The 23187-nt window shown below is 41.8% G+C and overlaps 2 protein-coding genes across 3 annotated transcripts in view; one reads left to right on the top strand and one right to left on the bottom strand.

The window, feature by feature from the left end:
* The window catches only part of palm3.S (paralemmin 3 S homeolog), a 94893-nt gene that overhangs the window by 61217 nt on the left and 10489 nt on the right, over window positions 1-23187 (bottom strand). The gene's annotated exons all lie outside the window — the stretch shown is intronic.
* Window positions 1551-20340, top strand: misp3.S (MISP family member 3 S homeolog). 2 transcript variants are annotated; one of them, XM_018239645.2, is made up of 6 exons: window positions 1551-1686; window positions 4013-4050; window positions 6257-8012; window positions 11509-11976; window positions 19771-19850; window positions 19996-20340. In XM_018239645.2, exons 3-6 carry the CDS (start codon window positions 6278-6280, stop codon window positions 20083-20085), a joined length of 2373 nt encoding a protein of 790 aa, XP_018095134.1. In that variant the 5' UTR covers window positions 1551-1686; window positions 4013-4050; window positions 6257-6277; the 3' UTR covers window positions 20086-20340. The 2 variants fall into 2 exon arrangements, with proteins under 2 accessions (XP_018095134.1, XP_041444861.1); XM_041588927.1 differs by lacking the exon at window positions 1551-1686 and adding an exon at window positions 3769-3873.

The following is a 23187-nucleotide window of genomic DNA, read 5'->3' as shown; positions in this document are numbered from 1 at the left end:
AGGTTAGTAGGGAGAGATGGTGTCTATAGTAACAGTGGATAATAGTCTCTGGGAAGGGAGGTGACTGTGGATAGCCAGGTATAGTAGGGAGAGATGGTATAGTAACAGTGGATAATAGTCTCTGGAAGGGAGTGTGACTGTGGGATAAGCAGGTATAGTAGGGAGAGATGGTGCCTATAGTAACAGTGGTAATAGTCTCTGTGACTGTGGGATAGCAGGTTAGTAGGGAGAGATGGTGTATAGTAATAGTGGATAATAGTCCTCTGGGAAGGAGTGTGACTGTGGATAGCAGGTATAGTAGGGAGAGATGGTGCCTATAGTAGGTGATATAGTCTCTGGGAAGGGAGTGTGACTGGTGGGATAGCAGGTATAAGTAGGGAGAGATGTGCCTATAGTAACAGTGGATAATAGTCTCTGGGAAGGGAGTGTGACTGTGGGATAGCAGTATAGTAGGGGAGAGATGGTGCCTATAGTAACAGTGGATAATAGTCTCTGGGAAGGGAAGTGTGACTGTGGGATAGCAGGTATACGTAGGGAGAGATGGTGCCTATAGTAACATGGGATAATAGTCTCTGGAAGGGAGTGTGACTGTATAGCAGGTATAGTGGGAGAGATGGTGGCTATAGTAACAGTGGATAATAGTCTCGACTGTGGGATAGCAGGTATAGTAGGGAGAGATGTGCCTATAGAGTGGAGTCTCTGGGAAGGGAGTGTGACTGTGGATGCAGGTATAGTAGGGAGAGATGGTGCCTATAGTAACAGTGGGATAAGCCTCTGGGGGCAACATACTTTAGTAAAGATAAATATACAATTTTGAGAGCAAGTAAATATATGTTTCCAGGCATTTGTACAGAGAGGTGGAAAATATGGATAACTGTATATTTTAAATTATACTGATAGATAGCATGTAAGGATAATATAATAAAGGTTCGTGTAGGGTAACTACTGTATGGTAAAACATATAACTGTATACAGGTGATTATGCAGTTAGGGGTTAAATAAAAATCCCAGTAATTCTACAGGTAAGGGGTAACAACTAAAAGAAAGAAAATTATACAGGGAGGGGTTAAGTAAAGAAACTTTCACACAGGTGACTATACAGGTAAGGGGTAAAGTAAGATAATTGTCCATAGTAATCATACTGGGAGGGGAAAGCTAAAGAGACTGCAATACAGGTGATTATTCAAGTAGGTGGAAGTAAAGATAATTTTATACATGAGATTATACTTGTGGGGATAAGTACATACAGTTACATACAGGTGATTGCACTGGAAAGGGTTAAGTAAAGATACTTTTATACAAGTGATAATATGGGTAGTGGGTAAGAAGACAGAAGTCTATGCAAAGTATTAAACAGGTGAGATAAAGTCAATATAGTGCAAGTGATTGTACAGGTAGGAGTCAGTAGAGAAAATCTTTACAGGTAAAGGTAAGTGACTTTCTGTGCTACTGATGGAAAGGAATGTATCAGGCTGTGTAGTAGCCGTGTGTGTGTGTCACACAGGTGAGTATTCCCCCAGGTGAGTGACAATTCCTGTGTTGCCCTTGTGTGTCCTCAGTACCAGGCAGTCACAGCCAGACCTTAAGTGATACAATCAGCTCATTGTGCCAGAAGCACCAGCAGCACCTACGGGACTTTCTCAAGGTGACAGAGTGAGAGAGGAGAGAGAGAGCCGAGACAGCAAGGTGAGTGCTACACCAGCTCACTAACACTCTCTCACACTGGCTCTGAATCAGGGCAGCTGAGATATAAACTTTCTGGGGGACAGTGTGAGTGAATAGTGTATTAGCACTGGTTGTATGGGATACAGTGCAGTGAATGTGTCTCAGTGGGACCTGGATTTTTACTATTGAGTGTTTCTGTCATATCTACCAGGCAGCTGGTTACATTCCCATTGTTCTGATGGGCTGATGGGAGGGGAAGGGATAGGAGTGACATCACCCAATGCAGTGCCTGGAAAGTGCCTGAAGTTTACCAGAGTACAAGTTACATGACTGAGGGTACTTGAGAAACTAAGAACATGTCTAGCACCATGTCAGATTTTAAAACTCTTTTGAAAAACAGATTTCAATGCAGGATTCAGTGGGAGACACACTATTAACTGCTGGGGTTTTTTTTAAACAAGTTTTCATTTAAGTTTTCTGTTTAAGAGGACTAATTAGCAGAGTGATAGAGATGAAGAAGTTTAGCAATGCAATGGAAAAACTATTGACAGGAACAGGCTCTGCCATAGGCAGAAAGGGAACTTTGACCATTCCTTGAGAGCTCTGTGTAAGTGCCATAAGTTTTAAAGGAGAAGTAAAACTTCTAACAAGAGGGACCCTTACACGGGCCACCCTACCCAACAGCTCCACCAGACTCCCAATACGGACACTGTACTGATGCCCCAGAATGTTTCCCAGTGGGATTGGGAGTTGCCATGTCTTGTCCAAGCCTGTCAGGCATGAGCACTAACACCCAACCTGCTCCTGACTTAAAGGATAAGTAAACCTTTAAAATTGCTGATTGTAATTATTTTGTTTTTATTCCAAGATATTAAGGGATACATGTGCTGTTAATATGAATGAATTTTGTTACAACAGCGCCACCTGCTGGTCAGTTTCCCACCAGTCTGACCACCAAGTAGTCAAGGAAGTTGTCAGGAGAAAGAAAATTGCACCATCGTCAATTTTACATTCACTTATTTTAAAGGTTTACTTATCCTTTAAAAGGGTGGATCACAGTTATAGAGGGTGGTTCACCTTTAAGTTATCTTTTAGTATGTTATAGCAACCTTTCAATTGGTCTTCATAATTTATTTTCTATAGTTTTTTACTTATTTGCTTTCTTCTTCTGACTCTCTCCAGCTTTCAAATGGGGGTCAGTGACCCCATCTAAAAACAAATGCTCTGTAACGGCTACAGATTTATTAATATTACTAAATTTGTATTACTCATCTTTCTGTTCAGACCTCTCCTATTCATATTCCAGTCTCTTGTTCAAATCAATGCATGGTTGCTAGGATAATTAGGGCCCTAGCAACCAGATAGCTGAAACTGCAAACGGGGGAGAGCTGTTGAATAAAAAGCTAAATAACTCAAAAACCACAAATAATAAAAAGTGAAAACCAACTGCAAATTGTTTCAGACTTTCACTCTCTGCATCTTACTAACAGTTAACTCAAAGGTGAACAACCCCTTTACGTTAACTTTTAGTATGTAATTGCATGGCTAATTCTAAGCAACACTTTAATTGGTCTTCATTATTTCTTTTTTTTAATGATTAGCCTTCTTCTTCTGAAGCTTTTCAGCTTCAAATGGGGGTCACTGACCCCATCTAGAAAAACAAGCAAACAAATGCTCCATAAGGCTACAAATTTATTTTTATTGCAACTTATACTTACTCGTCTTTCTATTCAGGCCTCTCCTATTCATATTCCAGTCTCTTATTCAAATCAGTGCATGGTTGCTAGGGGAATTTTTAGCCTAGCAACCAGATTGTGGAAATCGCAAACTGGAGAGCTGCTGAATAACTCAAAAAACCACAAATAATAAAAAATGAAAACCAATTGCAAATTGTAATCAGAATATCCCTCTCTACATCATACTGACAGTTAATTTAAAGATGAACGACCCCTTTAACATAAGGGAAATATTTATTCTGGAGCAGGTTTGGATGTACCAAGTCCCAGGGTATTGGGGGGGGGGGGTGGAGCACCCTGTTGGCTCTGTTGTAGATATAAATATTTGGTGCTTGTACCAGTCATGTTTAGGGTTCCTAGGCTAATAATTATTTATGTGTGGGACTAAGAGGACATACATTGAGTTGCAATGAGTCGTATGTGCTGGTTAATAAATACTTTCCTGGAACTGACACTGGGACACTCTCTGCGGGTAAGTATTGCGTTTCTGCTATTTTGCTGGTCGGCTGCTGGTAGACAAGATTATTAATAATAACAGTATAGGGAGGCAGCAGGTGTGAGGGTAGTACAAGTTGTTAGTCTGCCTCTAATTTATATTCTCTTCTCTGCAGATCATACAAAGTAAAAGTCAATTCCGATCCAAGATCAGGTAAGAGTTTTGCTTTACCCTCAATTCCAAAACTACCCGCTTCCCCTGCGATCCTTATACAACCCTTGCTGTGCAACTCTCAGAATCCTACATCAGCTGCTGCTGCTGCTGGGAGTTGTAGTTGAATATCGGGGTCGTTTTTTTTCAATGTTGCCCTAATACATTTGATTACATGTATAGATAACGCTGCAGCCGTACTCTGGGAAGGAGAGGGTTAATGTTGTTGATCTGGTCAAGGACTGTCAGGGAGGCCCCGAGTTCACCAAATGTTCTGGCCTCTGGGTCATTCACCGATGTGTTTCCAGAAATGCAGTTTGGAGAGACGTCAACAGAGGGAGCTGCTACTTGTACCCTACAAATGTAATTGCATAAATAGGAGAGAGGGAAGGGGAAGGACATACTATAAAGCTTTCATCCCATGGGACTTTACAGTAATGAAGGCAGCCATGATACTTGCCCCAAGTACAGCAGGGAGTCATTTGCCCAGGGGCACAAGAGAAAAGGATTGCCACATCAACAAGAGGGAAATATTGGGAAAAGGTAATTCTTCCCTGCAGAGCTTATGCTCTATTATACAGAGGGACACAGATACAATACAAGGAGAGGGAACTATTGGAAAAATGTAATCTTGACCTGCAGAGCTTAAACTCTAATATACAGAGGGACACAGATACAATACAGGGATAGGGGACCATTTGGGAGCAGGAAATCCTGCCCAGCAGAGCTTACACTCTAATATACAGAGGGACACAGATACAATACAAGGAGAGGGAACCATTGGAAAAATGGAATCTTGACCTGCAGAGCTTACACTCTAATATACAGAGGGACAAATATACAATACAGGGATAGGAAACCATTGGGAGCAGGAAATCCTGCCAAGCAGAGCTTACACTCTAATATACAGAGGGACACAGATACAATAAAAGGAGAGGGAACCAATGGAAAAATGGAATCTTGACCTGCAGAGCTTACACTCTAATAAACAGAGGGACAAAGATACAATACAGGGATATGGAACCATTGGGAGCAGGAAATCCTGCCCAGCAGAGCTTACACTCTAATATACAGAGGGATACAGATACAATACAAGGAGAGGGAACCATTGGTGAAATGTAATCTTGACCTTCAGAGCTTACACTCTAATATACAGAGGGACACAGATACAATACAGGGATAGGGGACCATTGGTAAAACTAAATCCTGCCCAGCAGAGCTTACACTCTAATATACAGAGGGACACAGATACAATACAGAAAGAGTGAATAATTGAGAGAAAGGAATTCTGCCCTGCAGAGCGTACGCTCTAATATACAGAGGGACACAGATACAATACAGGGAAAAGCAACCATTGGTAGAAGGGAATCCTGTCCTGCAGAGCTTACACTCTAAAATATAGAGGGACATATATACACTCCCTCTCCTGGCAAGGTCTGACAGAGGAATTATGTGTCCCCTTTTTCTCAGCTTCTCTGGGCCAAATTAGAATGATCCAATCATAACTATGGGAGAGCCATTAGGAGAGGACTGTACAACACATTGATGCAGTTATCTTCCAACCTGAATTAATTTTGCCAGATGTACAGTGGGTTAAGCAGGTTTCCTAGGAGGCAACATAACCAGGTCAATAATATGTTGGCTCTGGAGGAGCCTGTGTATGGCCAGCTTTACACAATGATTTAAACATGCCAATAGAAAGCAGTTTTCCTTTATCTCTTCTGTTCCCTGGTTCTAACTCTTAAAACAATATGTCACATTCTGTTCTCCTTCAGGTCTGTTAATCAGCTGGCTTCTGCTACATTGTTTCATGAGTCAGAACCAGCAGGGCAGAGCATATAAACAGCCAGACAGATACTATTTTTAATATCGACTACTTTTACAAATAACTAGAAAACCAGTGACAATGTGTAATGAATGCATAGGGGGACATTGCTTATAATTATATTATGCAGAACATTTATATTAATATACAAAATTAATTTCATTTTTGGGTGGAGTTAAGAGACTTTAAGTTCTGTTAAGCAGACATCTCCCTTCCTTCTGTATCAATTAGTATTTGTATGTTTGGTGTACGTGGACTTCTGTTGTACAACACTGCGGAATATGTTGGTGCTTTAGAAATACTCATTATTAATAATAACATGATAATACAGTGTTCTGATATATAAATATATGTAATACTTGTATTTATGATTTGCCCCTACAGATAGACTTATCCACATCACTCATGGCATCAGAGCAATTAGTATGTTTGGATAACTGTCCAGCCCTAAAAGATAATCATCCTCATGACCCGGGAAACTCACAACTCATCGAGATCTCAGGTGTGACTCAATCCTCTCAGTGCCTTCTACCAACTGAACACACGGGGGCGCCACAGTCACAGTCAGCTCCAGTTACAGAGCAGGAGATAACAGTGGGGCATGGGGGAGTTAAAGATACACCTGCAGAGGGACATGTGGGGGGGACAGGACAGGTGATAGAGGGGGAAGATTTAGATGCACAAGTGACTGGAGAAGGGGCAGACACAGAAGGGAAGGGTAATGGAAGGAATAGCAGTGGGCACATGATAGAAGGGGGCCCGGGTGAAACGACGCGGCTGAAACAAGAGGAGAGGGACACATGGGTGCAGGGAACAAGTGAAGACGTTCTGGTGATAGATGGGGAATCAGGGCTACCTGAGCAACTCATAAACATACAGGTGTCAGACCCTGAAAGGCCTGGGGTACCTGAACCTCTCATACAGCCACATACACAGGATCATGGGGCTGAGAAGTCAGTGAACATCCCACAGGTGATAGGGGAGGAAGGGCCTGGGGTACCTGAGTTGCTCATACAAGTGCATACAGAGGGTCCAGAGGCGGAGGAAGAAGTGCACACCTCACAGGTGATAGGGGAGGAAGGGCCTGGGGTACCTGAGTTGCTTATACAAGTGTATACAGAGGGTCCAGAGGCAGAGGAAGAAGTGCACACCTCACAGGTGATAGGGGAGGAAGGGCCTGGGGTACCTGAGTTGCTTATACAAGTGTATACAGAGGGTCCAGAGGCGGAGGAAGAAGTGTATACCTCACAGGTGATAGGAGAGGAAGGGCCTAAGCTACCTGAGTTACTCATACAAGTGTACACAGAGGGTCCAGGGGAGGAAGAGTCAGTGCACACCTCACAGGTGATAGGGGAGGAAGGGCCTGGTGTACCTGAGTTGATCACACAGGTGCATACAGAGGGTCCAGACGCAGACGAGGAAGTGCACACCTCACAGGTGATAAAAAAGGAAGGGCCTGAGTTGATTATACAGGTAGATACAGAGGGTCCAGAGGAGGAGGAGTCAGTGCACACCTCACAGGTGATAGGGGAGGAAGGGACAGGAACAGCTGAAGTAGGAACAGATGGAAAGGCAAGTGACTCAAGTGAGGAAGCTGAGAAAGAGGTGACACCTAATCCCTGTGCCGGCCCTTGCTGGGAGGGGACAGTAGATACAGAGTGCTCTGCAGCCCGCTGGGAGAGGGAGTGCACCGGTAGAGAGGTGAAGACAGACCCAACTGGGCAGGGAGACACTCAGACTGGGACAGTCACTGAGAGAAGACAGTGCCACAGTGCAGCAGCCATGAAAGAGAGGGAGATCCAGACAGAGGGGGATGCCCATATCTTCGAGACCCCCATAGAAAGGGAGATTCGGTTGGCTATGGAGAGAGAGCAGATGCTACGGCAGGAGAGGGGCATCAGTGGCTCAGTAGGGCAGCCGGAGCTGGTGGAAGTGCGGAGGAAAATGATAGTGGGGGAGCCGCTGGCAGGAGTGGGCAAGGAACGGCAGTTGGCTGGGGCACAGATGCTAAGGGACATCCAGCAGGAGACGCGCAGAGAACAAGACCTGGTGGACCAGGGGAAGGTGATGGGGGCCTATGATCGGGGCCAACAGCAGGAGGTGCAGGAGAAGAAGATGCTGTTTGAGAGCATGGTTACAGGTGAGAGTCCCTCTGTCTGTCACACGTTGCTCTGATACCTGATCTTGTCACTTTCCCCTGCAACTGTCACCTGCTCCACTCTCCCCTTCTCACCTGTCTCTCTTGTCTTTGTCATAGAAACTGCTCTTTTATACCATCAACCCTACAGCTTCCCTCTGTTAGTGCCTCTCTCCCTGTCCTAGAAACTGCTCTTTTATATCAGCAACCCCTACAGCATGTACAGTACCCGCAAGGGCCTCTCTCCCTGTCCTATAGCTGCTCTTTTATACCAAAAACTCCTACAGCTTCCCTCTGTTAGTGCCTCTCTCCCTGTCCAAGAAACTGCTCTTTTATATCAGCAACCCCTACAGCTTCCCTCTGCTAGTGCCTCTCTCCCTGTCCTAGAAACTGCTCTTTTTTACTAGCAACCCCTACAGCACTTACAATACCTGCAAGTGCATCTCTCCCTGTCCTATAGCTGCTTTTTTATACCAACAACATCAGCCCTCTCCAAGTTACAGATCCCTCTTTTACATAAACTGTACTTTTATCACAGGAACACTTACATTTCATTGGGGCACGTCTTTCATAAACATTATAATTGCAGCCCCTTCAGCAAAGCAGGACCTGTTCCCCTATTTTGTTTTACCTGCTCAGAAACAAAGGGAAAACATTTACACTAGCCCTGGGCAACTGGGGGCCTGTCATATTTTACTGGACATTGCAGTTTAGCAACATGCCCATCCTTGACCTATATTTAATCCTGAGGCTATCCTTCCCCTTTCTACACAAATTCCTTCATTGCTCAAGTTTCTACCTCAACTACCCAAATTCCATTCCATGTCAAATGAGGTTCTCAAATGAGGGGATCTCTCCTGGATTTGACCACTCACACAATGAATGCCAGATAGCTTAATGTAGGGATGTCCACCATCAACTGGATTTCCCTTCTTAGCTCAACTGGATTGACACCATAGAATTTGATGATGGCATATCGTGCAAAAATCATTATTACATGCAGACATTATTCCTCCTAGATCTACTGATGGCTGCAAACGAGGCTCCCAAACTGTGGGACTGGTCCCATTTGGGGGAGGCTTATAGAAGTGTCAGGGGGCTCAGCTTGAAGGGTAAAATTTTGGGTGAATATATAAATGTTTTCCTAAATATCTTTGAAGGTATGAATGAATGACTGATGCACAGATATTTTCCTATAACTACTCCTTTCACAATCTAAGAAGGGCCCTGACCAGAGTTTGGACCTGCAAGTGGGGCTTAAACTGACAAATGATGACAACCACTCTAGAACCTCATTTTCTCTCCACAATTCTGCAGCCTCCATTAAATAGTGGGCCAAGAAAGTCAGTGCCTCTGAATATTTTTTTATACGTGTGTAAGAGAATGAAAGCCAAAATGACTAGAAGTGGCAAATTGTTTGATAACCCCAATTACTCTATTGGCTGCCTCCTAACCAGGGAAATGTCTCCCCCTACTCAGACCCTGGGTACAATAAGGTAGAGTAGCGTGTGCTGCCAATATCTCACTCGCAGGTATGTCTTGTGTATTGAAAGAATTTGTATCATTGGCTGCTTTTTGCACTGGAATTCTCATTATTACATTGTTACTAGTCATTCACTCCCTGGAATGCCAAATCTGTTACAGTCCAGTGTCACGTTAAGGAAAACTAACCCGTGACGTTAGCCGGCAATTTCACTTAGGAACAGAAGTTCCATAGGGAGCGGCTCACTGCTTATAACCCTATTGTATTTCCCAGCTGCTGCTGCCTCAATTCTCTGCTCAATTTGTTCTCATGTCAACCCAACCTTCATTTTAACCCACACACACTCCTCGGCTTCTAGTCTAGTGATTTGCCACCCAGGCTGCTACTCTAATTAAAGGCAATGCCAGTTTCTATACTTGTTCTGCTTTCCTCTGCCAGATTTATGCTGTTGCTATACAGATCCAGAGCTGAGCTCTACTATTCTATTTACCCCCCAGTGTTTCCTTGCCTGTAACCTAACACTCTCCCTGCTAATACCTGAGAAAGGAAAAAACCTCATGAAACAGTTGTCTACCTGTTGTCAGTTACCTGAATTGTTTCCTCCACTAGACACATGTAAAGGGCTCACACGTCCTGCTCAACCTATTGCTCCCCTTTATACAGTTGCACTATCTCTCTTGTACAGGACATTCTAAAAGCAGGCCCCTAATAGCCAAAGTATGGCACACTGGACTGGGCTGGAAGTGCTATTAGCCTTAGGTTTTTACCCATAATGCAATGATATTAACCAGCATTGTAGTGTGATTACTACAGAGGAGCATATACAAGCTCAAGTACCTTTATGATCGGGATGTATTTCATTCCAGCACTCTAGAATGTCAGACCACATTGACACAATGCTGTGTTATAAATATAGCTACAATTTCAGCCATAAAGCAGGGCAGGACTGCTGCTTACAATGAGGATCAGATAGGATCTGTGCAGTCACTGGGACAGAATGCTCTGTTATACAGATAGCTAGAATCTCAGCCATAAAGCAGGACAGGACTGCTGCTTACAATGAGGGTCAGATAGGATCTGTGCAGCCACTGGGACAGAATGTTCTGTTATACAGATAGCTAGAATCTCAGCTGCCATAAAGCAGGACAGGACTGTTGCTTACAATGGGGATCAGATAGGATCTGTGCAGCCACTGGGACAGAATGTTCTGTTATACAGATAGCTAGAATCTCAGTTGCCATAAAGCAGGACAGGACTGCTGCTTACAATGGGGATCAGATAGGATCTGTGCAGCCACTGGGACAGAATGTTCTGTTATACAGATAGCTACAATCTCAGCTGCCATAAAGCAGGACAGGACTGCTGCTTACAATGGGGATCAGATAGGATCTGTGCAGCCACTGGGACAGAATGTTCTGTTATACAGATAGCTAGAATCTCAGCTGCCATAAAGCAGGACAGGACTGTTGCTTACAATGGGGATCAGATAGGATCTGTGCAGCCACTGGGACAGAATGTTCTGTTATACAGATAGCTAGAATCTCAGCTGCCATAAAGCAGGACAGGACTGCTGCTTACAATGGGGATCAGATAGGATCTGTGCAGCCACTGGGACAGAATGCTCTGTTATACAGATAGCTAGAATCTCAGCTGCCATAAAGCAGGGCAGGACTGCTGCTTACAATTAGTGTATTAATGTATCTAACTGAACTATCTGTCATCATATAAAATGATTTCAGCTTGGAGACCAGGCAACCCATCCACATTAAAGATTTGTACTAATAAACCCTTGTTTTAGTTCCATCACACCAAGGCTGTCTGGTCAACATACTCAATGTGCCCACATACTAACAACATAAACACAAATTTATCAGAAGTGCAGGAAAAAACCATAGGCCAACCAAAAGAAAGCACCCGCTGATATGTAGATTGGTATTGTATAGATGTATCTGTGAGTGAAAGTTTAATATAGGACTAGTTTCCATTGTAATTGACACCTACCTGATGTCCTTACAGTGTCCTCCGACTCTCCCATCAAGAAAAGACAAAGTGAGTCTCAAGACTACCTGGAGCCTGAGTTTGCTGAATTTGTGGTCCTGGGAACTTCACCAGAAGCTTCCATTTTGGAGGTTAAAAAGGGACCTTCCTTTACAGAGGCTAATGGAAGCAATGTTATAATCATAGAGCACAGTTCCTTGCTCCGTCGACCTGCATCTATCAGTCCCTTAGACTCGCCCCCTGTGGTGCCAACACCTCCATCTTCTTTTCGGGGCGTATCTCCAGTCCCAGCAGTAGGGAGCCCATACTTTATGCTCAACTCCCCCAGCCCTCGCTCTCTGCTGGAGAGAGAAATTGAAGAGGTGCAGCAGAGGGAGAAAGAACTGCGAAGGCAAAGGAGTAGCATCTATGGGAAGGAGGCCCTGGAGATCACCATCAAAGAACAAGAGAATCGAGAAGACATCGAGTCTGGAATATATCAACCAGGTGAGACCAAAGCTTTGGTGTGTCAGAAACAATAATGCAGTCTTGTTTATTTATTAAGAGCCCACAACAAACCAGGAAAACCCCCGGTTGTTCAATGTATCATTGGCCCTCCTGCTCACCTAAGCATTTTGAGGTCTATGTTTATATCTTTGTCATTCATCTTTTCACAGCAAGGAGGAGAAATAGAAAGAAGGCTAGATGATAGTAGGTGAGGAGAAGAGACTAGAAGATTAAGGAATCTGAGTAAGGACATAAGGGAAAGGATGAGGAAAGTGGGGGTCAATAAGGTCCTTATCTTTGGTCTTTTTGGACCACTCAGCAAAATCATTTTAGGACATCCCCAAAACTTTAGTAAGGTGGCCTGTTTTGGATACATTTGTATACCGAAATTGCTTATTAATCTGGGCCTCAATGGGTCTGCTTCATTAGAGGCTGAGCAAAGTGTGTATGTGTGTGGAGGGTGCCAATATGTCTCCCTGCCCCATTCTCATGAACACAGTGCTGCTGAACACAGGTAGCACTGTATCCATTTGAGAGGTACACAGATCTCCTCACTCTCTTCTGTTTGCTGGGTAGGGCCTAAAGTTCTTGTATTTAGCATTTTGCCCACTACACTGCTCTTAATAAATTACCCCTATTGGCTTTTTGAATTTCATGTAACCAGAAACCCATCCACCCATCTTGCCTAAACTGTCCACCAAGTGCCATTATCTCAGGAGTGAACCATGCCATGATAGGACTAATAAGAAGACAAAAGGTTTACCTTTTGGCCCCAATAGATACATACATAAAGAAAAGGGAGGCTGACCAGTAGGTCACCATTACATAGTAACATAGTAAGTAAGGTTGAAAAAAGACATGTCCATCGAGTTCAACCTTTTTTATTTTTTTTTATTAACTACCTATCTGCCAGTTGATCCAGAGGAAGGCAAAAAACCCATCTGAAGCCTCTCCAATTTGCCTCAGAGGGGGAAAAATTCCTTCCTGACTCCAAAATGGCAATGGGACCAGTCCCTGGATCAACTTGTACTATGAGCTATCTCCCATATCCCTGTATTCCCTCACTTGCTAAACACCATCCAACCCCTTCTTAAAGCTATCTTATGTATCAGCCTATACAACTGATTCATTAAATATTGTGGCAAATGCAAGAATTATATGCCTAAAGCAAACCAATCCCTTAAAACCAGGGCAGCTGGATTGGGGGTTAGTAAATCCATTTGTAAGAGAATGAACTGATGGGGAAGCCTTGTTGTATCTAAGTTTATGTAACAACTAAAAAATTAACGATGCACAGGATTTGCACATTTGCAACATGTATTTTAAATACAGTGGTAACTTTTTTTTACTGCTTCCATGCCGCTGTTATTTAATAAGGTTACCAGTTCTTTTGTTAGTTTAATTATCTTGTTTAAATCAAAAATTATTGCTGCCATTAATAAAACACACCCATCTAATTAACATTAGTTACTAGCACACCCATCTCCAGTAGACAGGCACCAGGCACAGCTCACCGTTATCACCACTACTGTTTATCATCCAATATTGGATACCTGTGTCCCCAGTTATAAGTCAACAGATTTTACTGAAGAAGGTAATAGTGTGGCTGCTCTCATAGAAATGTGATACCATTAGTAACTGAAGAACTAGAAAGTGTTGTAGTGAGCAATGTCTCACTACAACAAAATTGTCAAATTTGACAATATCTGCACTGTCGCAGAGTTGGTAATGATAACAATAGGTTATATGTGCCATAGCCCTCATGGAGAAGTAGACCCACTATCTTTAAAAAAAAGGCTTATTAGGCAAAACAGTGATATCTCAGGTATGATACAATAGTTTATGGCACATTAAACCAGAATCCTGTGCAGAAGATGAGGATATAATAACAGAAGTACATTGTATGGTCCTAAAGGAACAGGCATTGTGCACAATAAGAATAATGGCTTTGTGCGAGGTAATAAAATGGGAGGGGAGCAATTTAATAGCGACAATAAAAGCAGTAGCTCTGCGTAGGGACACAATTCCTCCTAGGCATGACGTGTGCCATAGAGCTGTCTAATTACAAGATGAGATATCACCCAGTGCCCCAAATACCATCATTATATGGGAATCATAAAAAGTCACAGCAGAACTGTTAATGCAAGGTTATATATTGGGATTCAAATACATACAGTATTTTGTAACTCAAAGCTGTTTAGGAAAATGCCTTGCACAATTAGGAAGAGGCAATTAGGAATATCACTTAAAGGAACAGTAACACCAAAAAATTAAAGTGTTTTAAAGTAATGAAAATATAATGTTCTGTCAAGCTGCACTGGTAAAACTGGTGTGTTTGCTTCAGAAACTCTACTATAATTTATATAAACAAGCTGCTGTGTAGCCATGGGGGCAGCCATTCAAGCACAAGTTACACAGTAGATAACAGATAAGTACTACTATAGTTTATATAAACAAGCTGCTGTGTAGCCATGGGGGCAGCCATTCAAGCACAGGATACACAGTAGATAACAGATAAGCACTACTATAGTTTATATAAACAAGCTGCTGTGTAGCCATGGGGGCAGCCATTCACGCACAGGATACACAGTAGATAACAGATAAGTACTACTATAGTTTATATAAACAAGTTGCTGTGTAACCGTGGGGGCAGCCATTCAAGCACAGGATACACAGTAGATAACAGATAATTACTACTATAGTTTATATAAACAAGTTGCTGTGTAGCCGTGGGGGCAGCCATTCAAGCACAGGATACACCGTAGATAACAGATAAGTACTACTATAGTTTATATAAACAAGCTGCTGTGTAGCCATGGGGGCAGCCATTCAAGCACAGGATACACAGTAGATAACAGATAAGTACTACTATAGTTTATATAAACAAGCTGCTGTGTAGCCATGGGGGCAGCCATTCAAGCACAGGATACACAGTAGATAACAGATAAGTACTACTATAGTTTATATAAACAAGCTGCTGTGTAGCCATGGGGGCAGCCATTCAAGCTCTTTGGCTTCCAGTTATAATACCAGAACTGTTCTACGCAATGTTGCATTTGTTTTTTTAAACAAATGCATAACATTTGTTAATAGCCTATAAATCTTGTCACAAAGCAGCAGTCCTGTTCTGCTTTATGGCTGAACATTCTATCACAGTGGATATGTGAAGCGCTGAAAATCTAAGTAAAAGTGAATAACTATGACATTTATAACAAAGGGAAATTCTAGGACAAAAGTAGAAGATCATAGGGGCATCAGACTGACCCTCTTTCTTCCACACTATTACTAATATAACAAATTTTAGCTATTTATGATAGGAATGAGTTACCTTACAACAAAAACTGAAGGGCTAAAGACCATCCATAAATAATGTTCATCTTTCTATAAATGATAAGGATATTAGAAGTCACTGAGAGGTTGTTCTGTGACCATATAAAGGCACAAGGCTGCAGGCTGAGTTATACAGGGAACTCTGAGTATCACTCATGTATTATAAGGGATAATGTACCCCCTACTGTAAATGATAAGGATATTAGAAGTCACTGAGAGGTTGTTCTGTGACCATATAAAGGCACAAGGCTGCAGGCTGAGTTATACAGGGAACTCTGAGTATCACTCATGTATTATAAGGGATAATGTACCCCCTACTGTAAATGATAAGGATATTAGAAGTCACTGAGAGGTTGTTCTGTGACCATATAAAGGCACAAGGCTGCAGGCTGAGTTATACAGGGAACTCTGAGTATCACTCATGTATTATAAGGGATAATGTACCCCCCTACTGTAAATGATAAGGATATTAGAAGTCACTGAGGGGTTCTGTGATCATATAAAAGGCACAAGGCTGCAGGCTGAGTTATACAGGGAACTCTGAGTATCACTCATGTATTATAAGGGATAATGTACCCCCTACTGTAAATGATAAGGATATTAAAAGTCACTGAGGGGTTCTGTGATCATATAAAGGCACAAGGCTGCAGGCTGAGTTATACAGGGAACTCTTGAGTATCACTCATGTATTATAAGGGATCATGTACCCCCTACTGTAAATGATAAGGATATTAGAAGTCACTGAGGGATTGTTCTGCGACCATATAAAGGCACAAGGCTGCAGGCTGAGTTATACAGGGAACTCTGAGTATCACTCATGTATTATAAGGGATAATGTACCCCCTACTGTAAATGATAAGGATATTAGAAGTCACTGAGGGGTTGTTCTGCGACCATATAAAGGCACAAGGCTGCAGGCTGAGTTATACAAGGAACTCTGAGTATCACTCATGTATTATAAGGGATACTGTACCCCCTACTGTAAATGATAAGGATATTAGAAGTCACTGAGGGGTTGTTCTGCGACCATATAAAGGCACAAGGCTGCAGGCTGAGTTATACAGGGAACTCTGAGTATCACTCATGTATTATAAGGGATAATGTACCCCCTACTGTAAATGATAAGGATATTAGAAGTCACTGAGGGGTTGTTCTGCGACCATATAAAGGCACAAGGCTGCAGGCTGAGTTATACAGGGAACTCTGAGTATCACTCATGTATTATAAGGGATAATGTACCCCCTACTGTAAATGATAAGGATATTAGAAGTCACTGAGGGGTTGTTCTGTGACCATATAAAGGCACAAGGCTGCAGGCTGAGTTATACAGGGAACTCTGTGTATCACTCATGTATTATAAGGGATAATGTACCCCCTACTGTAAATGATAAGGATATTAGAAGTCACTGAGGGGTTGTTCTGTGACCATATAAAGGCACAAGGCTGCAGGCTGAGTTATACAGGGAACTCTGAGTATCACTCATGTATTATAAGGGATAATGTACCCCCTACTGTAAATGATAAGGATATTAAAAGTCACTGAGGGGTTCTGTGATCATATAAAGGCACAAGGCTGCAGGCTGAGTTATACAGGGAACTCTTGAGTATCACTCATGTATTATAAGGGATCATGTACCCCCTACTGTAAATGATAAGGATATTAGAAGTCACTGAGGGATTGTTCTGCGACCATATAAAGGCACAAGGCTGCAGGCTGAGTTATACAGGGAACTCTGAGTATCACTCATGTATTATAAGGGATAATGTACCCCCTACTGTAAATGATAAGGATATTAGAAGTCACTGAGGGGTTGTTCTGCGACCATATAAAGGCACAAGGCTGCAGGCTGCAGGCTTTAGGGTAGCAGTTCCCAGGCTGTGAGGCTGGTCCACTAGGGGGGCCTCAGTGTGTGAAATTAGGGGCCTGCTGTGTAAAATGCTTATTTACAGTCCTGGAAATACCTGAAAATGCAAGTACCTGTATGTTACAATTATGTATTTTTATTTGCTGAGGAGGCCTAAAGCCAAAAGTCCAAACCCCTCTACTTACATGCCCTTGGGTAGTGAATGGATCAGCTGTGTAGCACTTATAGCAGTGGTTCTCAAACTATGAGATTGATTAGGCTGAGAGTTGGGGAGACACCAGTTTGCTCCCCTTGATACTCCTGGACTAGCAGCTTGAAGGTCTGGTAGGGTGAGATTTGGGATGAACACTTATTTTATTGCAACTGGGGCTGATATAAATGTGTTTTCATATACAGGTATGGGACCTGTTTTCCAGAATGCTCTGGACCTGGGGTTTTCCAGACAAGGGGTTTTTCTGTCATTTAAAGGATAAGCAAACCTTTAAAATAAATTGATGAGGGGGCTATTGTAAGAACTTTTGTAATTTACAATCATTATTTATTTTCTTTTAATTCCAAGATATTAAGGGATACATGTACTGTTAATATGAATGAATTTTGTTACAACAGCGCCACCTGCTGGTCAGTTTCCCACCAGTCTGACCACCAAGTAGTCAAGGAAGTTGTCAGGAGAAAGAAAGAGGCTGCTCTGATGTTCTTCTGCTTAGGAAAGATGTGAGAAAGGATTCTAATTCTTTTCTTAAGCAGAAGAACATCAGAGCAGCCTCTTTCTTTCTCCTGACAACTTCCTTGACTACTTGGTGGTCAGACTGGTGGGAAACTGACCAGCAGGTGGCGCTGTTGTAACAAAATTCATCAATATTAACAGTACATGTATCCCTTAATATCTTGAAATTGAAAGAAAAGAAATAAAGAAAGAAAATTACAAAAGTGCTTAGAATAACCCCCTCATCAATTTTACATTCACTTATTTTAAAAATTTACATATCCTGGATTCTAAATAGAGATTTATACACTACACTCTCTCTAGACCAATATCGAACTGATAACCACTCTCTCAACTATCTATTGCATACACCTATACAACACATTCCAACACATATTAGACATAATCCATTATTCTTAGACACGTATAACGCATGGCACTCAGTCAGGAAAACCCAGAATCTATCACGATATACCTCTCCTTACTTATCGTGGTTAGATAATAAAAATTTCCCACCGGGTATGCGGAATCCCATACTATATGACTGGAGTATTAGTGGCCCACGGAACATACACGACATATTAGATAGTAACAACTCAGTACTCTCTTTAGACAAGCTGGTAGAAAAATTTCCATTTACACACACCCACTTATACCTAAGTCTGCAGATCATTCACTTCGCGAAACTTCTAACATATAATGACAAAAATAACATATTAAACCGACTATGGAAGAACAACAGTAGGAAACTCACAACTTCACACATTTATCAAACCATTAAACCACTTCTAGACATAGATAACGATGATAAACCTACTTTCAAATGGATAAGGAGATACCTAATACCACAGAATCTGACATTTTGAAACAGCACACTAAAATTATGACATTACTTCCAGCAAGCAGGTATCAGGAAATGTCATTGCAAATTCTCCACAACTCATTTCTTACTCCACTCAGAAGATTTAATATGGGTAACCTCTCCTCAGCTATGTGTTTAAAATGCCACGCCCCTGAAGCAAATTTGATACATACCATGTGGTCTTGTCCCTTAATGCAATCTTTTTGGAAAGAAGTAATTTCATATGGTGCACAGATAATAGGGAAACCCCTCCAAATACACATAGCATGGGCTCTGTTCAGTACACTTAATTCATTTCCACAAATCACGAAAACTGAAAAACACCTCATGGGCAGATTGGCAGCAGCTGCCAGGAAAACGATACTGCAACAATGGCTACACACTGACCCTCCATCAATGACGTTGGTGAAACGAAAACTACACCATATTTTCCATATGGACTGGCTGGAAACCATAACCAGGAAAGAACACAACACATCAAAATTTTTCAACACCTGGTCTACCTACATAGCACACCTCCCACAACACATCAAATGCCTCACAATCTACACCTTTAGACATACGTCATGGTATGAGATGGAAGTTCTCAAGGATCATCCTTTGATCATGGAATCATCCCAATATCTAGCAACTTTACAACAAGAACCATCAAGACCTGATACCGCGCCTCCCAGAAGTCATCAAACTAACAGACTATTGACCTCCTATCTGAATTAATCCTCACAGGTCCTACCCCCCCACTGCCATAAACCATAATTGAGCTGAATGTTTAAAATGTTATTAAAATGTTATTGAACTGCTATATAATCGTAATCACAATTGCTCTGCTCTCCGCTTTATGGAAACCTGTATAAATATTTGTTGTGATTATACTTTGTCATTTACAATAAAAAACAAGTTTTAAAAAAAAAAAAAATTTACATATCCTTTAATCAGTACCAGCCACAAATGTTACATACAGTATAGTGCAATACCCAATAAGTTGCTCATTATTTTGTTCTTAGAAAGAATTGTGTGTTTATTCCCCACAGAGCGGCCAAATTGGAGAAAACTGGAAGTTAACTGGCCCCCAAACCGAGAGGAGTCGATGAATGGTGTAGCATCTGAGGAGGTAATGGGCACATACTGGAAGCCTCACTGCTATTGACTGCTCTTGTATTGTGTTCTGTGTGTATATTGTTTAAACGTAGTATGGTTTGTGCATTTGAGCTTTTTCAAAATTAGAGTCAGTATTAAATAGCCATCTGTCCCCACAGGTCAAAGAAAGTCCTCGACTTAGTAGACAACGCAGCCTTCTCATCCAAAGCTGGGAATCTGGCAACCCAACCCCTCGGGATGAGCAGTAGAAAGGACCTAAGATACCGCCGCACTGAATATCTTGTTTTGTCTGGAATCCTGCAGACTTTATAAATGACACTGCCCCTTTTTTCCTGTTTGTCTCTGTTATCGCTGCTTTTTATGACATCACTACATGACATCACCGAGGCACACTTTGGCCATCTGGCTCCGCCTGCTGCACTACATTATCAGTATCTAATCTGCCAATCAAACCTTTTTGTAATCTATAATAGAGCTAATTTATAATAAATTATTCAAATTTCCGAAGGACGAGGAATGAATATCTTGCAGTATGTATCCCGGCTGGCTGTTAACTATTCTTTGGGTTTTCAAGGTACAGGACCTGTTATCCAGAATGCTCAGGAACTTGGGTTTAGATCTTCATACCTTAAGGCTACTAGAAAACTATGTTAACATTAAATTAACCCAATAAACTGGTTTTGTTTCCAGTAAGGATTAATTATATCTTAGTTGGGATCAAGTACAAGCTACTGTTTTATTATTACACAGAAAAAAATTTGCATTATCTGATTATAATGGAGTCTATGGGAGACGGCCTTTCCATAATTCTGAGCTTTCTGCATAACGGGTTTCCGGATAACGGATCCCATACTTGTACATGCGATGTAAGGACATTCCTCTATAAAGCAGATTTATGATGGATATAGTGCAGATAGTGGGTGACAGATTATAACACTTAAAGGAGAACTAAACCCTAAAAATGAACATGGCTAAAAATGCCATATTTTACATACTGAACTTATTGCACGAGGCTAAAATTTCAGCTTGTCAATAGCAGCAATGATCCAGGACTTCAAACTTGTCACAGGGGGTCACCATCTTGGAAAGTGTCTGTGACACTCACATGCTCAGTGGGCTCTGATTGGCTGTTGAGAAGCTAACCTTAGGGCTCGTCACTAATTATCCAGCAGAAAATGAGCTTCCCTGGCTGTAATATAAACTGATGCTACAGGTTTGCTGATTATTCAATTCTGATGCTAATTGCACTGGTTTCTGTGCTGCCATGTAGTAATTATGTGTATTAATTACTAATCAGCCTTATATTGTGACATTTCTATTCTATGTGTACTGTATATTGTGAGTGGCTCCCTAAGCTCAGTAAGTGACAGCAGCACAGAGCATGTGAATCAGTGAATCAGCAGAAAAGAAGATGGGGAGCTACTGGGGCATCTTTGGAGACACAGATCTTTACTGCTAAAGGGCTGTGGTTGCCAAAAACATAATGTACAACATTTCTAGCTACTTCATTAGTTAAGCTTTAGTTCTCCTTTAAAACTTAGTGTATACCATTCCTCTGGATAATGCTAGGTAATAATTACATGATCAAAAGGTTGACCTTTATAGATATGTGTCTTTTTCCTATCTCACCTGAAATGCTGCTTTATAAGATAAGTAAACCTTTAAAATAAGCGAATCTAAAATTGATGAGGCTATTTTAAGCACTTTTGTCATTTACATTCATTATTTATTTTCTTTTAATTCCAAGATATTAAGGGATACATGTGCTGTTAATATGAATGAATTTTGTTACAACAGCACCACCTGCTGGTCAGTTTCCCACCAGTCTGACCACCAAGTAGTCAAGGAAGTTGTCAGGAGAAAGAAAGAGACTGCTCTGATGTTCTTCTGCTTAGGAAAGATGTGAGAAAGGTTTCTTATTCTTTTCCTAAGCAGAAGAACATCAGCCTCTTTCTTTCTCCTGACAACTTCCTTGACTACTTGGTGGTCAGACTGGTGGGAAACTGACAGCAGGTGGCCCCATAGAACCCCATTTTTCCACTGTGGTCCCATACAAGGAGATCCATTAAATTAATGGCCCTGTAAACAATCCCTACAACTGTATAATCTCTCAGAATAATAAAAAAGAAAATTAGTCCTTTGGGCTTCTTTCCTTTTGCCGATTCTTCCACGGTCTCTGAGCTGTACACAAAATATCACAAATAAAAGCGGATCAGTTCCTATGGCAGTAGAGAAACCAGAAACAAAGTATGGAGCAACAGGTTCAGGTTTTTCAGGTAACACCCTGTGTTCAACAAAACACTCTATTGTGCGTGTTCCTTTAAAGAAACCTTCAACTTATTGGGATGGTACAGCAATGCTTATTCTGATAACCTTCACCAGTTTGGCCATATGGCTACTTCCAAGACGGTATTTAGAAATATTGCATGTGGTATTCAAAAGGAGTCTCCCTTTCTTCTCACCTTTAGACTCCAACAGAAGGATACAAAAATCCCTTTGAGTAATACTGTTTATTTAATAAAATAAATATTTAAAAAAAATTCGCACTCACATTTGGTTTTATGAGCTTAGTCACCCATATATGTAAGTCTTTAGCAGGTTTTCAGTAGGATCCAGAGAGGGATATTTGCCGCAGGTTTTTTCTTTTTCCCCTCTGAGGAAGCTGATTGGCTCAGCGAAACGCGTTAGGCTGAGGTGACGTCACCGTGAGCTGCGGGTAGAACCACGAGGGGAAAGAGCATTGCAGTACCATCCCGAGAAGTGGAAGGTTTCTTTAAAGGAACCAGCACAATAGAGTGATTTTTTGAACACAGGGTGTTACCTGAAAAATTGATTATACGGCAGCATACTTTGTTTCTAGTTTTTCTACTGCCATAGGCACTGATCTGCTTTTATTTGTGATCATCTCACCCCCTGGGCTGCCATGATGGTTCCCCACGAAAGATAATTCCAGGCCTATTACCTGGAAATGGATTAAATAGCTCGGCCTTTGCTGTAGCCATTCACCCATATTATAATAGCCAATTAAACATTGACAGGCATAGACACTTTGATATTCAAGGCCGGAATACAAGATACAAGGCCGGAATACAGGATACAAGGCCGGAATACAGGATACAAGGCCGGAATACAAGATACAAGGCCGGAATACAAGATACACTGCCGGAATACAAGATACAAGGCCGGAATACAAGATACAAGGCCGGAATACAAGATACAAGGCCGGAATACAGGATACAAGGCCGGAATACAGGATACAAGGCCGGAATACAAGATACAAGGCCGGAATACAAGATACACTGCCGGAATACAAGATACAAGGCCGGAATACAAGATACAAGGCCGGAATA

The sequence above is a fragment of the Xenopus laevis genome, chromosome 3S (assembly GCF_017654675.1).
Source record: "Xenopus laevis strain J_2021 chromosome 3S, Xenopus_laevis_v10.1, whole genome shotgun sequence".
NCBI classification, from domain to species: Eukaryota; Metazoa; Chordata; class Amphibia; order Anura; family Pipidae; genus Xenopus; species Xenopus laevis.
This window is presented reverse-complemented; position numbering and strand designations above follow the sequence as displayed.

Coding starts and splice junctions, on each gene's coding strand:
- misp3.S (XM_018239645.2), top strand. CDS start 6,278: ATGGCATCAGAGCAATTAGTATGTTTGGATAACTGTCCAGCCCTAAAA. Junction 8,013..11,508: donor GTTTGAGAGCATGGTTACAG/GTGAGAGTCCCT, acceptor ATGTCCTTACAG/TGTCCTCCGACTCTCCCATC. Junction 11,977..19,770: donor GTCTGGAATATATCAACCAG/GTGAGACCAAAG, acceptor TATTCCCCACAG/AGCGGCCAAATTGGAGAAAA.